General features: G+C 41.9%; 1 protein-coding gene across 4 annotated transcripts in view; it reads left to right on the forward strand.

The window, feature by feature from the left end:
- Window positions 1-5,839: 5,839 nt before the first annotated feature.
- LOC117969655 (synaptotagmin-6-like) overlaps window positions 5,840-23,476 on the forward strand; it is a 46,798-nt gene continuing 29,161 nt past the window's right edge. The window contains exon 1 of one of the 4 annotated variants that reach the window (XM_059004856.1): window positions 5,840-6,362. In XM_059004856.1, coding sequence (XP_058860839.1) covers window positions 6,206-6,362 — 157 coding nt within the window. In that variant the 5' untranslated portion in view covers window positions 5,840-6,205. The other 3 variants (XM_059004857.1, XM_059004858.1, XM_059004860.1) reach the window with 3 other exon arrangements.

A 23,476-nucleotide genomic window follows, 5' to 3' on the forward strand; every position in this document is an offset into this window, starting at 1 on the left:
TGATACAGCCCATTACACTGCAGTATCATTCTATCAATACTGTGTGTGATGGGAGGGGAAGAGCCAGAGTCTGCTCTGCATACATTTGAGCGCACTTTTGACTTTTGTAAAAGACAGGCTAGGGGCTTGGAGCTATCATTGCTTATACTCTAGCCATGACTCTCTGCATTGCAATTAAAGAAACTGAAGATTTAGGAAATAATTGAAAATAATCCCAAAGCCCCCAGAGACTCATACTGTAGAAAAATATTGTCTGATTCAGCGCCGGGCCCTGCTTCCCAGCATCGCTGTGCTGTGTTCCTGGAAACCTCTCGCTGTGTGATGGGGAGCTGCAGATAATCACATTGCAGGACTGTCACACTCCTCTCATACACAGTCCAGATCCCAGCCATTAGCTCACAGCAATAACTCCATTCATTTTATCTGCAAGCATTTCAAAATCCTTTACAGTGCTCTGTCGGGTCCACCTTCTTTTTGTAAAATTATATTTATTAGGTCCTGGTCTTTGTTTGTTTTTTTTATTTGGGAAAACTGCAAAGCGGTCTGTAATTCAACATGTCACTGTAACATTATTCAGCAGGTTTCATTCGACTTTATGAAGCAAAATGAGTTCATTCTACAGGGGGATGCACATTTAGAGAATCATGATAAAAAACTCCATCACAGAATAACTGCAAATACCGTTCAAATAGTCAAGTTAAAACGACCTCTGAAGCTACGCACCCTCTTTAAAAAAAAGAGAATACAAAACTAGGTTCACATATCTAGCATGCTTTACTCTGCACACCCCAGACAGACTCTAGTTTCTCAATTGCTCCTTCATCTGGTCGATGATGTTGTTTATACTGTATGTCTGATGGTAGGACCTCTTTGGTTCAATTGGGATTTCTTTGTGAGGGATAATGCCCATTTGGTTCAGGTTTGCAGTATGCATGCCTGTTATATTCCCGGGCTCAGCAGCACTGGGCTTCACTTTCAGTCTTCCCTCAATCCCCATTGCATTGTGTTTCTAACAAAGCGAGATTATGATCAGTAACGCAGAGTCAATCCTTTAGAGTACCGGTGAACTCAAGATACTGCTAATCTTAAACAGCTCTGATGTTGACATCACGGAGACCACAATAGGGGTTTGTTGCCTCCTAAAATGAAAACCATTCATAACTTCAATCACATGTCCTGAGGTAGTCGTCAAGGAGACCAATCTTTCTCTTTTCTCTTGTGTTCATTTCCACACAAGCTAGAAAACAGCAAAGGATTTTAAAACACAACAGTTGAATATCTAAGTTTGAGATTTAACTACAGAACACAAAAAGTGATGAGGTACCATCTATTTAATAAACCTGCATATTCAACTCAAGTAAAAAACAAAACAAAAAAAAAACATGCAGTGCTTTTTAATATATTACGGAGAATCAGTTTTAGTCGGTCAGGTTACAGCTCTGTTGCGCATTACCCGAGTATAACCGCAATCTGCCGCCATGGATCAATTTCCCCTTGTGAAAACACAGTGTGGTCTAATTGAATGATCCAACAGTAATGGACCTAAACAGGGCGCTCTTTATATCTATATGAACCCATCCATGACTATTAAACACGCGATAGTGCCACATTTAGGAATACTAAAATAAACCTACCTTTTAAAATAATAATATAATAAATTCAATGATTAATGGAAGTGGTTTTATACACCCACTTCTTAGCATACACTCAAACGCAATGGAATGAAGTTGAAGAAAAATGTGGTGCGTGCGTTTTATATGACGCTGTTTAGCTCCTGAACGTGGCGAGCACAGCCCGTATGAAACACTGCGCTGTCTGTCTCGATCTGTCTGTCCATGTTTATCTGTTGCTCTGTACAGGGACTGTGAAAACGACCCACCTGCTGCAGAATGACCCCCTGCCTTCAGAATGCAGCGTGCACAACATTCCCTGACAGGTGGCATCACTCACCGTTGTTAGAAATAGCTTTTCATTAGCAGAAGCACAAAGAGGCAAAGCTGCTCTTCAGCCCCCTGTTATTGCAACACACTATAGAGTGGTAGAGTGCTGGTGACCTGACAGCTCTTCACTGTGGTTTATCAAAAGGCCAGCCAATGCACCCAGCAGCTTCACCCAGCCCCAGTCAGCTGCCCTGCAGCTCTCCTTACAGTCTGCACTAGCCTGCTCCCCTAAGGGCTTTGCAGGCAGGTCCCAGTCATCCCACAGGGGCTCAGAGCAAGCTTTCCAGCAATACTGCGCCTGGCTCGGGTGTCAATAAGCAATCGGCTTTAGGGGTAACTGTCCATAGACAGGCTGGTTCAAGCTTGAAATAATGGGGTGCTTTTATATCCTCTGCATTTTCAGTATATTTCATACTATCCTCTGCTGTAATTGCGAGTTAAGCCAGGCACAGCCGGTGATACATTCACCTGACTCCGTATTGTTGCGTGGTGTGCTGTACTCTGCTTTCATTTAATCAAATAAATTAGATGTTCTGAAATTTAGTGGGAGAAAATATGTAGGCGTCATAGTAAAAAAAAAAAAAAACTGTGTAACTGAGTGCAGCAGGGCAATTTATATTAATAGAACAGCAGAATTATGCTGGTAAATTCAAACACGTCTTCTGTTTGATACTCATAATTACAAAGTCATCATGCATAGTTACAATGTACTTGGTCTGCACAGTTTTTGCATGACATAAACCTGACCCTAACCCTTTTCTGATACAATTGTGTACTTAAATGTAACATGCAAAAAGATATACACATTTAATAACTCTGCATAATAACATCACAATTGTGTAAGTACACTGTATTTACCATGTAATTACAATGTAAATGCACAGTAATGGAGACACTTTATATAAAGTGTTACCCAAGAAGGATTCTAATTATAATGATACACAGACTAAAGCTTCTAAGTACTTAGTTTATTCTCTTTATTGTATAACGATAAGGATTTTATAATAAACACACGGCTATTTACATATTTATTTATTCAAGAACACTTATATTAAAACAGCATTTTAAACACCCACTTGGAAAGTAACACTAGAATGTTGTTGAACGTTCTTCCCGCAGTCCTGTGTGTTTTCATAGGTGCATCTTTCCAGGCGCTGCTCGTCCAATGATCTGCCTTCAGATTGCTTGTGCTGGCAGAGCGTTTGAGCGCACAGCGGGAGGCTGATTGTTTCTTGCCCAGGGGGGTGGGTTGCTGTGGTGGGAGACACAGTGCGATATAGAACAGAGATCTAGCTCAAACCATACCTCACAAGCTTTGCTGGCCAAGTCACCCTCCAGCATTCTGTCCTTACATTATTAACACCAGCCAACAGGAGAAAGAGTTCAGCAAACGGTCATTCTCGTGTGCAGCACTGTAAAAAGCCATGCAAAGATAGGTGCATTTATACAGTTATACATATCGGAGACAATTACTAAGAGCTTGCCCTGCGACACAATGCAAAACTAAAACCTGTCTTATATTTGCACCTCCTGTTTCTATAGCAACAAGCACAATCACAGAAGAAAATGCATTAAAACAATTTGGACTGGGAATGAGATGAATCATAGAACACTACTCTGGTGCAGAGGAAAGCACGCATTCATGAAAGGTGACGTGTTTTTGGAAAGGCAGTCTCTAACTCTGACACAGGACTGGTGTATTATGCATTGCTTTGTGTGAATTCAGCTGAAAGTGCCAGCTTTCGTTTGAGGACTGTTTTATATGAAGAACAGTACGTGCTTGTTTTATGGCTAATTCAGTAACATTACCCTAATGAACTATTTTCACATTCTTGTGTTTTTTTTTTCTGTGTTTCATCCTGCATTGGCCCACTTGTGCAATTGTGCTTGTTTTGAAAGTAATTTGCATGAACTTGCAGTCTGGAGCCCCAGCTTTTAAATGCGAGCACCGTGCACAAATAACATCAGCGTGCAGGGTGGGGTTTAGGGATTGGAGATGTGATCCACATTACAGGACGATGCAAAGTAGGAAAAATGACATCACAACGAGCCCTTCATTAAATCAAGTGATGTGGGAGCACCGTTTGTAAACGGTCAAAACCAAACTCAATGTTAGCTATACCGGCTAGCAATGTCAAGCTATTTAAATGCTCTATGCCATCATGCTTTTAGTTTGTAGTCTGGGACTAGGGTTTTGTAAGCGCGTACGCATGATATTTCAGTACTGCCTAGTCCGAGTTGTCAAGTATAAAGCACCCAAAGCACAATCAGTTCTGGATCCCTGGGCCTGTAAATACATGTGATAATGAGCAGATCGGCTGGGAGAGCAGATAAAGGAGGCCGCTGAGGAAGTGAGATGCAGCTTTTAAGCAAGGTCCTTCTCATCTCCCCTCATCACTTCCTTTCACACATGCTGCCCTGGCAATAGGGTTTTGGATAACATGAAGACTGTGAACAGAGAATCTCCAGCCAGCTCAAGCTAAATATACTGGGGGCTCCAGAGATAGGATGACATTTTATCACTGAAAATGATCAAAATGAGTAGATTAAAGAGGGAATTTCACAGCCTTGACTACGTATCGGTCGTAATGTCTAAAAATGTGACGTTTCATAGCTGACAGGACTTGTCGTCTTTATTATAGAACAGCCTGCCTATGGGTTGATTGGATCATCCTATACCCTGGCAAGACACAATCTACAGCACTGAGGTTTCACCCTGATTATGAGAAATCTTTCTGGGACTCTTGTGACCTTTTCTCCCTATCCCTGAAAATCAAAACTCATACAGATTAGCCGACTGCTGCTCGCTGACCCTTAGTAACCTACACAAGAGGCGATTACCTTCGAAATCATGCGAAAACAAACTGTTAAACAAGGCAGTGTTCTTTGTCTTCATCGATATACAATTTGTCAATAGAGACAGGGATTGCCTGGGATACCGCTTGGAGGGGTGGTCTCTTAGGGAGGTGGGGCTGTGTATCGGGCTGTGTCGTGTGATGCGTTTCTGACCCTGTTGGTGAGATGAGCTCCACAGCCACACCTGCGGTCCAGACTCTATTGCAAGTAACTGTAGCGTACACAACAGCTCCATGAATCTGACCTGATCAGCTGCACAGGTCTGAAAGGTGCAGTTTTTAAAGAGGAAGTCATGTTGAAGCAAACGTGTTATCATCTTTTACAAACACAAAGATCTTATTTTCTGTGCCTTTTTCATATAAAAAATGTTGCAATTGCACTTCCTGAGGCAACTTAACACATATATATACTGTGTATGTATTATTATTATTATTATTATTATTTATTTCTTAGCAGACGCCCTTATCCAGGGCGATTTACAATCGTAAGCAAATACATTTCAAGTGTTGCAATACAAGTAATACAATAAGAGCAAGAAATACAATAACTTTTGTTCAAGCAAAGTACAAGTGTGACAAACCACAATTCAATAATACAGCAGATAATAGTGATAGTTACATCAGGATATGATTAAATAGTGATAGTTACATCAGGATGTGATTAAATACAAAGTACTACAAGTTAAACACTTGGCAGATTACAGTATTCTGAAGTACAGGATTAAATGCAGTATGTATATATAGGAATGGGAATAAGACTCCCATTGTAGTTTCACCAATTCCAGATTTTATTACGAGCTTGATTAGCCACAGTGTGTGCAATAGGAGTCTTATTTCCATCCCCGATACACACACTGTATATATACTGTAATAAAGTGTTTTAATTTATATAAGACTCAGATTAGCTCAACAGTATCAAACAACACCACGTGGAAGCCTTACAATTAGGCAGAGTGCAGTGTTATGCACCAACATGCCCAGCTGGATAAGCACTTGCTCAGATCTCTTTTAAGTTCTGCTCCTGCAAAGGGTTATTCACTCAGTCTGCACTACAGGACTCTGCTGGGCTCCACCAACATGTTGCATTAAAAGAAGATCACCAAATTGAATTTAGTGGGAGGTGCTGCAGGAGGGACCACTCCTTGTCAGTAAACAGATATCTGATCTCAGAGGCAATCAGGCAACAAGAGGAGAGGAGAGGAGAGAGGCAGTCGCGTGGCTCTGTTACTGGGAGAGCTAGGTGCTGCAATCTAGTGCTACAGAGCTAAAGAGATGCAGAGAGAGACTGCGTGCCTGAGGACTTCATAGCTGCATAGGGCAGCTTTTTAGATACAGCTAGCCAGAAGGAATAACTGCAGTTTTTGCTCTGTTTTGAATTGAAGCAGTTTTCACGAGGATGCAGTTTGGGAGATGAGTGGTCTCAGGGAGGAGCATGCTGTGCTGTGTCAGAGGGCAGTCCACCTCATCACTGATCTTTGCCACAAGAAAAGCCCCAGCTTGGACCTCGAAACCTGCCGGGACTTCTTGCTGTTGCCGTCGGACCAGAGCCCTAGTATCACCGATCCAGGTAACGTTGTGTGCGGGCCGCGCTGGCATTTAAATTGAGACTGGAAGGTTCAATCAAGGTACACTGCAGCACTTGATCTATAAGGACAGCATGCAGTCTAACTTGAAGTGTTTTCAAATGAAAAGCTTTACAGTTTCTGATACTGTAGTGGTGTGTTTGAGGGTGTGTCCTGCTCTATATGGAGGTTTGATTGAATTGAGCTGTAAAAGAAGACTTGAGCACATCTGTATGTTGGATTGAATCTGAACATGTACTATATACTGTGCAGTGCTGTTGTGTGATTGTTACTTTGAACCCCTTAATCAAACGAATTGATGTCTCAATTAAACGACACAAATAGCATGGGAAGAGCCTTCTCCAGAGTTGAGCAGAAATCCTGATTGTTAGTAATAGCAGTAAAAACCATGCAGAATGATTCCAAGCATCGTGAAATGGGAAGGGGATTAGAAAAAGGTACTCCAGAGGTTCATTGGAAAGTTGTCCTTTTGTCAGGCTGTCCGAAGGTATGGGCTGGCAGGCCAAGTGAGTGAGGCTCACTCTTTATGCAAACGTTATGTCAATTTGAGCAGTCTCACTCCTAAAGGAAAAGCCAGTGCATTCTAGTGCAGTATTCACAAACCTCACTCCTGTTTTTTTATTTCACGTCTCACTCAATCGGATGCCCTTGGCATCTCAGCATCTGAAGGGGTTACAGTCAAAGGTCAAAGGTAAGCCAGAGCCGTTTACAGAACCTCTGCTGAGGTTGAAAAATAGATTCTCTAAAAAGTCTCACGGACTCTGCTACAGCCAGCAAGTTGGCGATTTGGGGCCTGAAGTGAAGTTGCTCCTAATTAATTAGTGCCGCGAGTTCAGAGAGAAACTGAGCTGTTTTTATGTTTGGAGAAGTTTGGGTTTGAAGCCTAGAATTTAATTCACATCACCAGGCATCTTAAACTAGGGCTTTTGAATGTCAAACCGTGCCTGAGGGAACGAGTGTCATAGCTGTCACAATGGAGTCGGGGGGTCTTTTTGAAAAGCACAATGGATTTTGACACATGAGGATCTCAACGTGCACAGTTTCATAGAGCAGTCTTCAGGCAGCGAGGAGGATAGTGCTGTCGTTGTTTCCTTTTCCTTGTTCTCCTCGTTTTAAGCTTGAAGGAAAGAAACCGCGGGATCCCATTGAAAGCAGTGGTGCACTGCACTCATGTGCTCAGTGCTCCACTGCAATCAAATGCTTTGCTGTTTGTTCACTTCACTTGACCAGAAAAACAGCTGGACTGCTGCTGTCTATTTTAGCTGTAGGGGCGCAAGAATTCCAGTAACTGCCGATGAGATAGCGACCAACTAAGAGCTGGGAATTGGAAGACATATTTACTGGTCTCTTACTGGTCTCCCAGCAGGTATATGCAACACCAAGCAAGTTTTGCAGCAAATAGATTCATTTAGGATAGCAGACAACAATTTACTTCAGAACTTTACAGTAAAGGGATTTTTAATGGACCAGCTTACGAGCTCTGCAACCAGCACCCAGTCTCCTAAACCAGTACATCCAGCTGGAAACTAGCAATTGTTTCATTCACCCAGTAGCAAAGTGTAGAGCATTTAGGCAGAGTGCGTAATATATGAAAAGCTGGCTAAGCGGCAAAATTACAACGGAAGGCAATATATTTTTTGATTTAAAATATGCAGATTATTCTATAAACCATTCAACTTACTCAAAAACAGCTTCCAATATCTTAATAAAAAAAAAAAAACACTTGGTTACCGCCGTGCTGTAGTGAAGTACTTCTCTTTCCTCTGCTGATACAACAAAGTAGTGTTCTCTCTTAGCCAGTTTACTGTTGCGCTTTCATTCAACCGGACGAAGGCTGTGTGATCCTGTCTAGAGAGACCGAGACCTGGAGAGAGAGTGTGGATACGCTCGCCTCTCCCTGCCTCATTGTCTCAATCAGGGTGGCTGACAGTAATCCCTGCATCTTTTTCATTTCCTGGGTCTCTGCATACAACAGCAGATTAGGATTTATTCTTCCAGGAGAAGCAGCGAGACTGCAGCATCCTAAAGGAGCTCTGAGACGCGTTCACTGCAGCTTTATTTCTACAGCTGTACCTGCACAGAATTGCTTGTTTTATTGTGGGTTGAAATGTTTTTTTGATCAGCAGGTAGCTCATTCAGAAGCCAGAATGACGGTCCCTGATAAAAAACTGTGCGATATTTTCAAAGCATATCCTTCAGTCTTTCATTTTCTATTTGTTTGTGTGCAGGTCATGGTAACATACTCTTTCCTGGTACCGACACCTTTTAATGTGTTATTCATACCCTTGGAGGGAAATAAATGCATTGCCTATAGTCCTGGCATTTTGGAGATTGTGCCAGTACTTAAACAAAAAAAAAGATTTTAAAATGGTCATGGTCTGTTAAGATAATTGAAACAAAAATGTGTTGGCATTTTCCATGGAACCCACTGTACTGTTGGAGTGTAGCAGGGGGATAGGTTAACGGTTACACTCTGGTGTATCGGCACTACTTAGAGAGAAGACATGTTAGAGTTCTATTGTCCACAAGGGGGGGGGGGGGGGGGTGCACACATTTTAAAAAGCCCCCATGATTGTTAATACTAAGCAAATCTAAACAAGAAGTGGGATACAGTAGCGAGGGTAACTGTGATATTTAATACCCGCACCAAGTTGCTTTTTAAGGACAAAAATTGTAAATGAGAAATTCATTCTTTTTTTTTTTTGCATATTACTGCTCAACAACTTATGCAACGGGGTTGGATAAACGGTGGTGAAAAGTCCGAAACGCAGCTGGTCCGAGTGCCTTGTTGCCAGGGAGTGGTAACAGCGCCTGGCACACTTCAGATGTTGGCATCCTGCCTAGGGAAGGTTTTCTGGAGGCAGCCAGGGATCTTTGTGGATTAATCGCATTTCCTAGTTTTATAGCAGACTGGCTTCTACTTAAAGAACACCCCCCTCTTTGCAAAGCTACATGCTCGGCGGGCAATGAGACTCTCTGGGTCAAAGACAATTCTAGTACTCTACATTAAAAATCCATTTAGAGCAGGCGTTCTCCAAGTGTGCATTCCCTTCTTGTTTTAGACTGTGCTGGAGTCAGTCATGCAGCTAACGTTCCTAAAAGACCAATACATGATATAATACAAGCTTATCACATCCTTGTCTCATAAGGGAAAGGATTGGAATTGTATGGGACAGAGCTGCAAAGCATCTGAGAGCTTAAAGCTTATTGAGGCTTGGGGGTCGAGTGGTTAAAGAAAGGCACTTCACCTCCTTGTGCTCCGTTCTTCGGATGAGACGTAAAACCAAGGTCCTATTGGAAGTGACTCTGCGGCAGCAGCAGTTGGTGCCGATGCATAGTTCAACCCCTAGTCTCTGTAAGTCATTTTTGATACAAGCGTCTGCTAAATGACTAATTTAATAACTACATTTTCAGGTTTTGGTGCATGTTTGCTTTTAGGTAACAAGCACAAATGCGTGCTATTAAACTTGTAGGAAAACCAGGAATGCATCAAACTGCTGTGCAATGGGAGTCTTATTTCCAACCATGCAACACATTTGGATGCGAGGTTTTTGAGCCCCCAAACCCCACACTAGCCACGCCCCCTTGTTTTGCAGTAATGTCACTACAGAAAAGATCCTGCTGCATCAGCACTGCAGTGCTAGTTTTGTGAGGGTGTGGTGGTGATCTGTTCTCATCAGAATCCCCCTATCTGATGTCTTGCTAAATGCACCCAGACAGATTTATTAACTGCTGCACAGCTTCAGACAGGAAAATATCATCTGAATGCCAAACGGTAATAACACAATCTTTGCTGTGAGTTATATGAAATTTGCGGTAGGCAAGAGTCTCTTTATGTTATCCTCCAAAACATATTCCTGATTGAGCAGCACAAGAAAAAGCAGCAGCAGGAGAAGTGCCTTAATGCGAATAATAATAATGGTTGTTTGCTTGCTTTTGACATGCTCTCCATCTTGCCTGCGTCCCTTGACTACTTTTAGAAACTCATTTGTATTTTAGCTTAAGGGGTGTTACAGCTAATACAATAATACCATAGCGCTAAACCGAAGTGACATGCAGGTCAGATGTGTGCATGTCTGTGGGACCGGATCAAGAAATCTCTGTTTGCCTGCCCCTCATTCATGCATAGCTCAATTTGCTTGCAAAGTGAAATTGCCCCCCACTCCACCTTCAGCTCATTATTTCAAACATCCAGCTTCTTTCCCTAATTTAATGTCATGCTTTGCAGTCAGTGACGCAGAACACACTGCAAAATGACCAAGATAGTCCAGGACTAACAGACTAACTCCGAAGTGAGGCATTGCGATCTGAGAGCTTTCTTTACCCTAGTGTAGTACCGTTTCACCACACCAGCTCTGCATCCTGAATGGAAGTGCATGACAAGTAAGATTCGCTGAATTCAATTTGAAGGCGTAGCAAGCGAATAAAAAGTCTTGGAAACTGCACCTTGTAACTGATGCTGCTGTCGAGGGTAATGCAGCATCATTGCTTTGCTGTTGCAGTTTGTGTTGGTGGCGCCTCTTCGGACCCTCTTGTAAACAAGGCTGTTCATCTCGATGAGCTTCTCTGGGTGTAATATGTTTGCACAGATAAATAAGTAAACAGCTTCACTTCCGCAGGAGTGGGAAGCGTGGTATTAATATCCATACCCACGGTGTTAGAAAGCTGTCTGACTGTCCCCGTGTGGAAAAGAGACAGACTGCAATGGATTGAGCTTTTGTAAATAATGCAGTTGCCTTACTGTATTTGGACTGCATATATGTGGTGTAATTTAAATATACTATCCTCCAGACAAATGAATGCTTTACTCCACTCAGACCTCTTGCTTAAGCATGCCCGGTCTGTGTAGATAATCTTCTGTTCAGATATATGGAAAGTGTAGTGGTACCCTTAATATTATCTGTATATACGGAAGCCTTCACTATCACCCTGTCTCTGTGGAGCTATCCTATATAAATAAATGATAAAAAATATGCTTCTAAAAATCCCTTCATCTGGGGCCCATCTGCTCAATAATCAAAGCCAGGCAAAGGTCTCCTCAGGCTTTTTTTTATTTATTTTTATAGTATTTTGCAATTTTACCTTTTTTAAATTTTTTTCACAGAATAAGATTGCAAAATGGAATAAACCACAACTTTCTAAACTCCCTATCACTGTTCATTACCTTCAAATTTCTTAAAAAAAAATCAAATTTGTTAAAATACAGCTGTTTTGTTTTTAAACCACATACCCTGTTTAAAATGATTTTGTTGGCTGTAATCCCTTCTTTGGTGTGCGTCTTGGAAGCTTCCTTGAACAGCTTCATGAATAAATAACCCAGGTTATAAAGCAGAGCTGTATGTAAATCCATTTATTTGTCCCTTACTGCAGCGAGATACCAGCTTCTGGAGGGCAAAGGTCAGCCCTCTAGGATGTCCGCCTGAGCTCACCTGGCCAGTAGGGTGCGCTGTAGCACGATGACGAGAAACAGTCCCTGTTGGTTTTGCCTCACTAATTATAAGCAACGTTTTTATTTACTGGGCTTACTTAAGACCAAAAAAAAGCTGTCCCATCCAGACCCTACCCCACCCTGTTCATACACCTGCAGCTAAAAGCACCCAAGAGAATATTAACAAACTGGTAAGCCAATAAGGTCTTCTTTTGTTTCACATGACGCGCAGTGCACAGAAGTATAGCTCTAGCGTAAGATCCTAGTGTGCTGCACAAATACACATTTCGTGCCTAATCATTTGTATACCGCACCTTCAGTTTTGGATGGTTCCTATGCAGCAACACCCTGTATTTGGAGAATTTGACCTAACCCACAATCCCAGAGGAGCAGTTTAATTGGTGGACCATCACAGCGCAAAATACAAACCAACTGACACAAGTACCTTTTGCACTTTAGTTTTGCTCACCCAAGTCATGGTTTTTAATGCGACAGGATGCTGTCCAGGACTGAATGTTAACCGAAGAGAGGTTCAGACCAGCCGCGCGTCATCCTTAAGCCTTTTGACCAGTGTTGTTTGAACACCCAGTCACATGATCTGTGTACAGATAACATAGACCGCTGGCAAAATGAACTATGGGGTCCACCTCCAACATCTTCTCAGCAAAGCTTCCTAACCTTAATCATGCATTGCTTAAACCCTTTGCTTGATTTCTCTTTTATTAACACTGCTCGGCTCAATTGAATAAACACAGTCTCCCTTTCAGCACAGTCTTTGTGTGATTTATAACTTTTAATAAGCTGGTTCGACAAAGCTCATTAATCAACAGTACATTTATATATTTTTTCCAGTATGAATTGCTTTTATCAGCCTTCTAGATAAATAAAAAATACCATTAGAATCTCTTAATGACAATACCCTTTTTAAAGGGATTTGAAGCTAATTAAATAACTCCATCAACCTCAACTCCTTCCTCCTTTCTTTTGTTATATTTATTTAAAAATATCTGGCCTCACAGTAGGATCTGCATGCCTTACTTTCAGGTAGTCTTTACACCCAGAGTGAAACTGTCCGCTCATTGTGAAATCATGAAGCGCTGTGGTGCCTCTGTCTCAGTGGCAGGCATTGTAGTGCCGGTGCTGCAAAGCCAGTGATAAGGGAAGCGCAGCGCTAGCACAAGGAACTGAGTGTCGTTGGTTTTCTAGCGTGGGTATGGTGCACATTATCTTCATGGTTTCTCATTGGAAAGTGATTATCCCCTGCTAGCTCTCGGTCTAAACCGCGTACTTGAGAGAAATCCATGAGCGGATTTATAGAAAGCTGAATCCCTGCTTATCGTATTAATCAAGCTGTATTTTTTCTCTCTGTGCAGATTTGCTTTCCTCGGTGCTGGGTATGCAGTAGATGCTCCGTGTTTGCACATCAAGCCATTAACACCTGATTACATGCAATGGTCTTACTGGGTGCTCTTAATACGCAGGCAGTTCCCTATTGCCAGATGAAGGCTTGGTAGCTTGTTTCATACTGGTGGATAGTCAGGAAGGAAGCAAAGCCAAGGGGAGTGAGGGGAGAAGAAAACCCAGCAGTCAAACACATTGGACTGAGTAAATGTTATTCAGAATATCAAGGAATCCGTTCCAAAGGGAGACCAATGGAGCCTCTTTAAATATTGAAGGAAAAATGTGCAAGTTATTGATTTGAGAATAATGTAAACTAGCAGGGCATAATCAACAAGAGAGTACATCATGTTTAGTTAATTCTCCTGAAATAAAATGCAGTTTAAATTGAATGTAACCCCCTGGTAGTCTTACCTTGTACTGACGTCACACCTCTAAACGCACGCCTATATTCTAATTGGGGCAGCAGTGTGGAGTAGTGGTTAGGGCTCTGGACTCTTGACCGGAGGGTTGTGGGTTCAATCCCCAGTGGGGAACACTGCTGTTGTACCCTTGAGCAAGGTACTTTACCTAGATTGCTCCAGTAAAAACCCAACTGTATAAATGGGTAATTGTATGTAAAATAATGTGATATCTGTATAATGTGAAATAATGTATAATGTGATATCTTGTAACAATTGTAAGTCGCCCTGGATAAGGGCGTCTGCTAAGAAATAAATAATAATAATAATAATAATTGGTAATCCCATGCAGGCTTGCCTCGCTGAGTTAGCAAAGCATTGAGGGAATATAATCCACCAGAGAGAGGAGGGGAGGGGGGGGCACTGTGACTCACTCCTGTCTGAAAGTTCAGACCAGTTTTACACTCATCTGAATGTGTTGTACACGGAGAACGAAATGCCACAACAGTACCAGCGAAGCTAGGAGTTGAGCTCAATGATTGCGTGGCAGTCGTAGTACTGCATCCCATGTGCTATTAAAACAGTGGCTGATCTCATTACCTTCGTCCTGAAAGGACAACAGTCGAAAACGTTTTGAGACAGCCAGTTCAGAGTCAAGTCACGGCCAGAAACGAAATATTTAATGGAACCGCCGCAGGGTATATGTGCAGAAATGATTGATTTTGTCGGCTTCTTATTCTTTGTTTCTCTCTGTATCGAATCCTGTGTTGGGCAGGTCCACATTGTTTCCTAATTTTTAAGGTCATTTTTCATTCTTAGACACTTCCATTCCCCCCCCCCCCATCTTTTAAACCCTTTACACTGCTTCAGTCTACAGTGTGGTGTTTAACATTATGAGATGTGATGAATATTTAAAGACGACACAGAGATATCATTTCAGTGCATTTTTGATGCAGTAATGTAGGATTCAACATTAAATGTGTTCCTTATGATTTATAGGTTGCGGGTTTTAAGGTAGCATTTGTAGCTCTGGAGGGGTTGCTAAGCCCCAGTTGGGACAGTCTGGTCACATGATTGCTTGTGTACTGCCCTGAAGTGATGAAGATCGTTTGGGTCTTTTTAAACTAGGAGTAAGTTGCATAGTGCAGTAAATGTTTTGCATGCTTGTCCTGCACAAAAAATGCTAATCAACATGGAGGATCTCCTCTAGTTTCAATTGTTATTCAACTACATAATTATGAGGAGAGAAGTACAAATGGCACACAAGAGAATTCAGGGTAGGCACATTGATTTAAAAACCTTATGGGACTAAACGTCAACTGTTTCGATATTTTATTCATAATGTTAAAGCGCTGACACTAATATTGTAAGCGTCAGTAATTAAAATGTCACCATGTACTGTGTGACCTGGAACGTGGGGTCCAATCTAATCTATACGCGCATTGCATTCATGTGAAATGCATTTCATATTCTCATTAACCATTTAAAATGGGCAATGGGTTTAAATCCTGCTGTCTTTTCCTATGGGGAATGTTTACTGTTTAGCACAAATCAGAAAGGCTGCCCATGTTGCTAATGCATAAGCAGCCACTTTGATAACACACACAGTAGGACGTGACCGATCAGCCCATATGCGACCCGCACAGCTGGCAATCAGAAATGCATGGCATGAGAACGCTTGCTGTCCATCCACGTGGGGATGAGAACACGTGGTTTGTTGCGCTGGGAGACGGGTCTCGCTAAACTCATTCCACGCATCGAAGGACCAGCCCCGTTCCCATAATGTCAAGCTGCTTTACACCACCCGAGAACCAGACTGAAGGCTAAACACAAGCGCTGCTAAAATCGCACGTGTGTGTGTTTCATTCTCAGCGATTCTCTTTATTCTACTTTGATCCAGCATGTATACCATTATGATGTCAATTTAGTATGTTCCTTTCTGTTGTACCATTCAGCAGCAGCCTCGTCCCATTGCATCAGCCCTTGCTCTACCATTGCCCCTGAATACAGCATTGCCACTGAAGATCAGAGTTGTGTTGATGCTCCTCCTGTTCTATTTCAGTTCTGCTAATTCGCTTTTAATAAAAGCCAAGCCTGGCTCTAAAATTAGGAGTCTATTCATCTGGCCGCTGTTTGATATTCATAGGTTGGGTTTTTGTTTACTTGTGTTTTTTGTTTGTTTTTTTTGCAAAGATTTAAACAAAATGCACACACACAAAGCAGGGGGAGAGAGAGAGAGAAAAGAAGGGATATATTTTAGCTGCAGTTAACAACAGCGCCTGGGATTAATGGAGAGGGTAGCATTGAGAGACTCTCTCCAGGGTAAGTCAGGTACAGTATCTGCTCCAAGCCACTTACACACACACACACACACACACACACACACACACTGTCTCCCTTGCTTGCACACAAGCCCAGAACGCACAGTGTCATAGAAACCAAGTGGTAGGAACTGTGCATGCTCGCTCAGTCTGAGAGCAAGCAAGGACTAAGAGCAGACTAGCAGACAAGCAGGGAGACCAGCAGCTCAGAAACAACGACTCCAGCCTTAAACTGGTAAGCTGTACTATATATATATATGTATGTGTGTCTGTGTGCGTGTGCGTGTGCGTGTGCGTGTTAAACGTTACCTGTATTTTATTTAGTCTTTTTGCTTGTCAGTTTTCAAGAAAGCTGTTGGGTTTTTTTTTTTTTTTTTTGAATGATGGAAACAAATGCGGTTTGAGGTCTGTTCTGAGTTTAGGGATGAGCAGTTAGTTAGTTAGTTGGTCTCCTGTCTTTTTTATTTATTTATTTATTTAATTGATGTTCTGACAATCTTTTTTTTGAGCTGTCTTCCGACTCTCCCTCCCCCTCTCTCTTTCTCTCTCTTACATCAAAAGCCGGTTGTACACTCTGATCTCCCTCGCGGGTGGAAAAAACATCTATTTTGTTTTGTTGTTTAATTTGATGCTTTACATCAAGGGGAAATGATCGCTTCTGATATCTTTTAATATCATTGAATGCACTGCCTTTCTTCTAAATGTGTGTGTGTGTTTTACTCTCAGTATGAGGTTCTGCGTTTCCCTTCATCTGCTGTATGCTTTAATAATTTACCCTTTTTCCCCATGCATTTTTATTAAGAACACATTCTTCATGTCATTACACATGTATTTGCTTGCCTCTTTTCTGTCAGCCTTTCTTTACTTCTGAAGGTTAATTATTTATAAAACATATTTAAAATACATCATAACAAGTACTTGCCCATAACTATGAAACACTCAACAGTGCTAAATTTAGGAAGACTAAAAGAAACCTAATAAATTCAAGTTTGTTTTTGCATTCCTCGGTTTAAATCCCTACACTGTCACCTTTTATAGCTGCAATGTGCAAAACAATGTGAAGTTCACCAGATTTATTTTCAAACTACACAATCATGGTGTTTTGTTCTCGTTGGAGTGAATTATCTGAAGATTGGAGTGGTACTAGAAGTACCTTTTCAAGCAGTGTTCTGCAAAGTCTCTCCTTCCTTTCCTTTCTGCTCTTTCTCTGTCTCCTGGTTTTGTTTGTTCTTTCTTTCTTTCTTTCTTTCTTTCTTGTTTGTTTGTTGTCAGTAATAATGAATTATGCTCGGGTGCCTCTGCTGTAACAGAGTTACAAAGACGCCAATATTAGCTGAGATTCGCTTTTAGCTTTCTCTGTGAGTAACTTCAATCTTTCCCTGGAGGCAGCACCCTTTCTCTTAGGAGGTGAGGGAGCAGTTCAGTCTCCGTGCCTCAAGCCTGCCCTGGACTGGAGGGAGCACCCTTTCTCTTAGGGGGTGAGGGAGCAGTTCAATCTCCGTGCCTCAAGCCTGCCCTGGACTGGAGGGAGCACCCTTTCTCTTAGGGGGTGAGGGAGCAGTTCAGTCTCCGTGCCTCAAGCCTGCCCTGGACTGGAGGGCCCATCCTTAAGGAGCAGAATCTATGACTATCCAGTCTTAAGTGTCAAATGTGAGCAGCTCTTATAGATACAGCTGTTCAATAGAAACTACACTAGCTTTGACATCCTTTTACAATTCTCTTTTGATGTCTCTCCCTTCCCGATTCCCTCTTTATCTTTTTCTCTCCCCCCCCCCACCCTTGTGTTTCCAGCTCCCTTGACTTTCAACAGCTCTATAGTATTTACATTTCAAATCCCTGAGCACACTGAAAACACACACCTCATCTCCCCTAATTAACTCAGACGGCAAACTAATTAAGACGCGGGAGGCGCTTTACTTCTCAGAAGACAAATCTCCCGAGTGCAACTTTTGGGCAGGAGTTGTGCAAGTAAAGATCACGACACTGGGACAGACAGGGAGAGCTACTGATTTCTATATTGGTTATGAATTGCAGTGCCTGTGAAAGGCACATTGCTGCTCGACAGGGCAGGTACAGCCCACCCCAGACAGCAGCAATCTGCCTCCATACACCCCCTCTCCACTGCCCTGTCCGTAGAGCGGGACAGCCCAGCAAAGGGGCTGGACTGGGAGGAATTGTTTGGGGGATTTTTTGGGATGAAGACTAATATACCGGGCTCCAGACTGCCAAATTAATTTCCATTACGACCTTGGCTGGATTCGAACCCAGACCGACAGTGCTAGTGGCTAGAGAATTTAATTAATTGATCAATTCCAATCCAGCTTAATTCATTAATTATTGTAAATAATGATGTCATTCTTAATTGTATATATTTTAATGCATCCTCTTTCTAATACCATTAACCCATGTTTGTTGGTGTGGCATTAATGTTAGCATGCTTGTCAATGTCCTAAATACAAAACTTACACTGTGTCCTTCGCGAAAGCAGATTGGCATATGATTTTCTTAAACGCTGTCAGTTATAGAATTTATATTTATTATTGATATGACCCGCCTCTTTGTCACAGCGTCCAATAATCAGAAGTTTCAGAATGTTCTGTGTCCAATAATGAACCAGGACGGTTACCATGGAGAAAGACTCAAGTTTCAAAAGCCCTTGCAGTACTTGCCTGCTGTGTGGGTTACTTTTTGAGTACTGTTTTTCATTTTGGTGCCAGGACTGTTGTCCAATTAGGGTACAGTACAGCCCTGTAATTCCCCCAGGGCAAGTGTACGAGATATAACTGTGTTAATCAGGCTTTTTAATTGCATTGTTTGAAAGGTTGAAATGAGCTAATGCCTTTTCTTAGGCACTGTATCGACCCAAGCAAAAGGGATTGTAATACATGACAATATTTCAGACTTGTGTTCCTTTTGGGTCATTGCATTCCCCAACAACAAAACAATACGATATGATGTATTTGAATCTGTCAGCATAGGTACGTGTGCGCAGTGTTGGATAAAGTGTGGTACTCGCCCGGCTTGTGTTTGTGTTGTTTGTGGTGGGACATTTACCAGTTTAGCCTGCTCTGAGAACTTTCTTAATCAATATCTTGGTTTCCCTGAACAAAGAAAAAAAAATAGTTCTCCATAAATGACTAACAGTTATCAAAATTTTAAAATCCATATATTTTTTTCCCCAGGCATTCTAAAAGAAGATACATACTGAATTGCAATTTACACGGTTTAACCTAAAATGGGACGTCTGTACAATAAAACAACACGCGGGGAACGTACACAAACTGGACCGGTTCAAACCTCGGAAGACTGCAGTAAAGAGACGCCGCGGGATGGGATAGCAGTGTAAAACCGAACATGACTGAGGGGCAAAGCCGCTTTTAATTTACAACACGGTGTTTGACAATTAGCTAACATGCCTGATGAATTCAAGCCAAGATGAAAAGGACCATTAGCAACTGAGTTCAGCAGACAGGCAATTCAAATACTGCACAGTTACAACCGAATTACATACATTAATACATGCGGGATTGCGGGAAACCGCCGCTGCCACGACACGTTATAATCGCCAATGATGAACATGCACACACCTTTTATATAAACGCGGCACACAAAATAACAGACTTCTCCTGAGCTGCACGGTGCTGAACCGAGTTCATCGTAAAGTTTAACCAGTCACAGGTGCGATTCGGACAGGTCGGTAGAGACTAACGAGGACAAGATGTGTCTGTGCGGAGTTTGCAATTTCCAGGTAGGCTTCCCAAAATACTGGGAGGGAATGAGACGTAAACGAAGAGCCTTGCACGTACTGTGGCAGTGGCACAGAAACGAGGCATGGAGAATCCACCTCGGCGAAATGAATGAACTATCCTAAAAAAAACCACAAGGTAACACTACAAGTATGTAAACACCGGCGTATTTAAAACGCGTTGGTGACTGTATTAGGAGAGCAAACCAAGGTGTTTTTATGTTAAATACGCGATGGGCAACTTGGAAATGAAACAAAACAAACTAAAAAAAAAAGTACATTCATTTGACAAAAATAGTAACTTAACAATGCGTGACCTTACAGCCGCAACAGAGCTGTCTGGGTGTGGCTTTTTCTATGCATCTGTTGTCGTTGGTTTCAGTGTTCCCTTGTAAACGTTTTTCTTGCAAAAGTAGATCATTGTATTGCTTGATACAGGGATGTGGCGCTGCTGTTGTGTTTTTTTATTTTCGGGAAGACAAACACAAAACATCATAATGTTATTTGTATGGAAATAGGCAGGAAACGAAGGAAACTCTGGTCCTCGCCGCATGAGATTTGCATGCTTAAGAGATTTGGCTGAATGAAGGAACACAGTGTAATTTGAACTCTGGAACCATTGCAATATAATATACCTGTCAGTCAGTTTCACTGTATTACCTTCCGAATGCATCTTCCGCAGTGAAAATTTATGACGGTTTAGTCATAAATCGCTCCTATTTTTGGAGAAAAAAAAAAGTTTCGCTGACGTTGTGGAAACGTGAATTCAGTCTGTTAAGCACTTTCGATTTGTTTTTATATCTCTAATTTTTTTTTAAAAAAGTAATTAAACCCTTAATTGTGGAAATGAGTCCCTTAGCTTCATCTTAGAATCTATCATTATATTTTTGGATATCCAAAAACATAACCTTTTTAAAGTCCATGTAGAGATGCAGTTATTTTTTTGCACACAAACCCGCCTGGGCGTTTGACTGGCGACACTGTCTGATCCTGCCACCCTGAACCCCTCCTGAATATCAATCGGCAGACCGTGACGATCCCTACCCGCTTCCAATCTGCTAAGACCTTTTAAACAGGGTTATTCCTGAAGTTTAAACGTTTAGGAAATGAAAGATGTTAAATACTTGCTGGGACTGAAGCGTTTCTCCTCATGTGACTTGTTGCATTGCACTCCCAAGTCAATGAGATTCTGCTATCACTCCTCTCTAATATCTAGTGGCTGGTTCTAGGTCCTATGGGATTCTGAATCCGTACACTCTGCAGTATTTTGTATTCTGTGGATGGAGAGCTGTGTGCTGTACTTGAATTTTTCATGTTGTTGTTTGCTTGAAAATATATTCCTTTGCTCCAAAGAGCCAGCTCGAGTACCTAACAGTATGTATGCAGTAAATATCTTAAGGCATATGGTATTCTCTGAATATTTTCCATATGTAGAGATGTCTATATATAGACTGCATATGTGCACATGTGTTTGATGAAGAAAGGTCGTTCTTGAGTCTCTTGTGATGTGTTCATGCCTGGCATAGTTTATGCCTGCGAGCTACAGTATTATTTCATCACTTTTCTTGTTAAACCCTGATGCTGCTGTAATCAGGTCTTATCTGAGCGTTGGTTTATCTGGTCACGCTAGCCAGCCGTGCAGTGTAAAAAGTCTCTGCCTGATAGATTGCAGGATTTACAGCTACCTGCCTCGCAACAGCGGTCCAGGAGGAGAAGCACTCATCACGTTTGCTGTGATTTAGCACAAGGCAGAGCCTGGCATCTGGGGAGGAATTGGGGAAGGAATCTGTGAGAGAATCTGCCAGTGTCGCCAGAAAAGTGTGAACTCGCAAACCCCTTTTAACATGACTTCCGAGGGACTGGACAGAAATGTTATTGTTGAAACTGCCTCTAAAAGACAGGTGATCATTTGTATTCAATCCCGTGTTAAAGATGTAGGGCAGAACCCGATTATCCAGTTCATTGTGTTGCTGGATAATTCTACTGTTAATGAGCAGTAGCATCGTTTTCGTATGCTTTCACAGACCCTGATTAGCACTGGTCTTGGCTCTCCTAAACCAGTGCTAATGGGGGTTTGTGATACTAAATGGCCTTGAGAATCTAGTTCATTGGGATTTGTTTTGCCTGGCTCAATGAATTTCAAGCAGCATGTGATTAACCATTCCTATATTTCTCCCAGCACTGAAGGAAAATGGGAATGTCATGACTTAGGTCAAATATGTTCAGCCAAGACTTTGAAAAAGAGATTGGATCAAATTGCAGGTTCAGTAAAGTCATTGCTATCACTCACAGCAGGGCACACCTTTCATTTTCTCATGCTGCGCTTCATTAGAGAAACAGAAAGGAGCCGTGCCGTCTTCATCAGGCGAATCAAGCCATGCAAGATTCAAATACAAAAGAAAAAGTGAATTCATCTGGGTTAATACAATTAAAAAAAGCTCACCCATACTGCACGCTACACGGCTGATCATCTTCCTGAAGTCCTCGCGTAGGACCAAAATGATCTCTAACGCAGTGTGTGTGAGTCTCTCAAGTGTATTTCAAGTCTTTAAAAGTAAGTTAAACCACAGGTTTGACCCTAATTTTCTACTGGCTCATATTTCCCATTCCTGTTTCCCTCTATTAATAATCCAGGCTGAATTACCTGATGTGACTCGACTCCTGAATGATATTTGAGACTCGATCACAGATTGGTAATCGATGTGTGTTTTGGCTGGCTGTATGATTCATTGCAGTAACAGTGCGTTGCTTTCCATTGAAACAATACCAGCCTCAGCGTTGTTCAAAGGAAGTGCTTCAGTAATGAATACTTATGAGTCAACATCCAAATCAAGTGCAAAGTTAATTCGAGGCATCTGGGGAACGGGCAGCGGTCCTGTTCATTCGATGGCAGTGTAAGACCAGGGCAGACACCCCTCCAGCTCGAACAACTCTGGGGGTGTAGTGTGGGGCTGGCATTGCACAGATACATTTATAAGCATGTGTGTACACTGTGCTGTTAAATGGACTTGTCCCTTGTGGTCAGAATTCTCATCAGAATCTACATCGATGGGACTCGGGTGGTTCTTTTAATATATTTATTGAAAGCTTCCGTGGGTTATTTTAAGAGCTCCGACATGCTAGTTCCAGAACAGTAGAACTTTTGGATTTTTAAAATTACAAATAAATAAACGTATAGCTTTTTTAAAGTGCAAGCAATGTCAATTAAGATGTATGCTTTGGTCTTGTATTTTTGTTTCAGTGTCTGTTCACAATTCCTCATTCATATTAACATATTTTAGTATTCTTAGTAAAATGCAATGTATGATTTTTTTAAAATTGATTTTTCTATATCCGTTTTAAGTCACAAGTTTCAACAAGGATCAGGTACATTTCTTCACACAAGGCGTAGTTTTTGGATACTGTAGGCATGCGGTCTCTGAGCATGGAGCTGAACTGCTGGGTCTCTCTGGCTGCAAAGCACAGAGGAGAAGCAAGGGCCCGAGTGGAACGTCACAGTGATTGTGGCGCACTGCAGCTTTAAAAGATCCACACTTTCTGCCTGGCTGTAGGGAGTCTCTGCTCCTGGGGGAGCTGCTGTTGTTAAAATGAGGAGCAACAGCTTGAAATGACCACTGCGCTAATAAGGCCATGCATCTGAAATTACACTTTGGTATTTACAGTGCCTGAGGCAGCCAGTTCTGCTGTAAAAAAATAAATATATATATATAGTATGAGTATACACAAATCCCACTGAAATATGAATTGCCTGTTGTTTAAGGAGAACAAACGTATTTGCATTCCCCAGGTGGTCGCGGCTCGATAA

Source organism: Acipenser ruthenus, chromosome 30, assembly GCF_902713425.1.
Source record: "Acipenser ruthenus chromosome 30, fAciRut3.2 maternal haplotype, whole genome shotgun sequence".
In the NCBI taxonomy this organism is placed as follows: Eukaryota; Metazoa; Chordata; class Actinopteri; order Acipenseriformes; family Acipenseridae; genus Acipenser; species Acipenser ruthenus.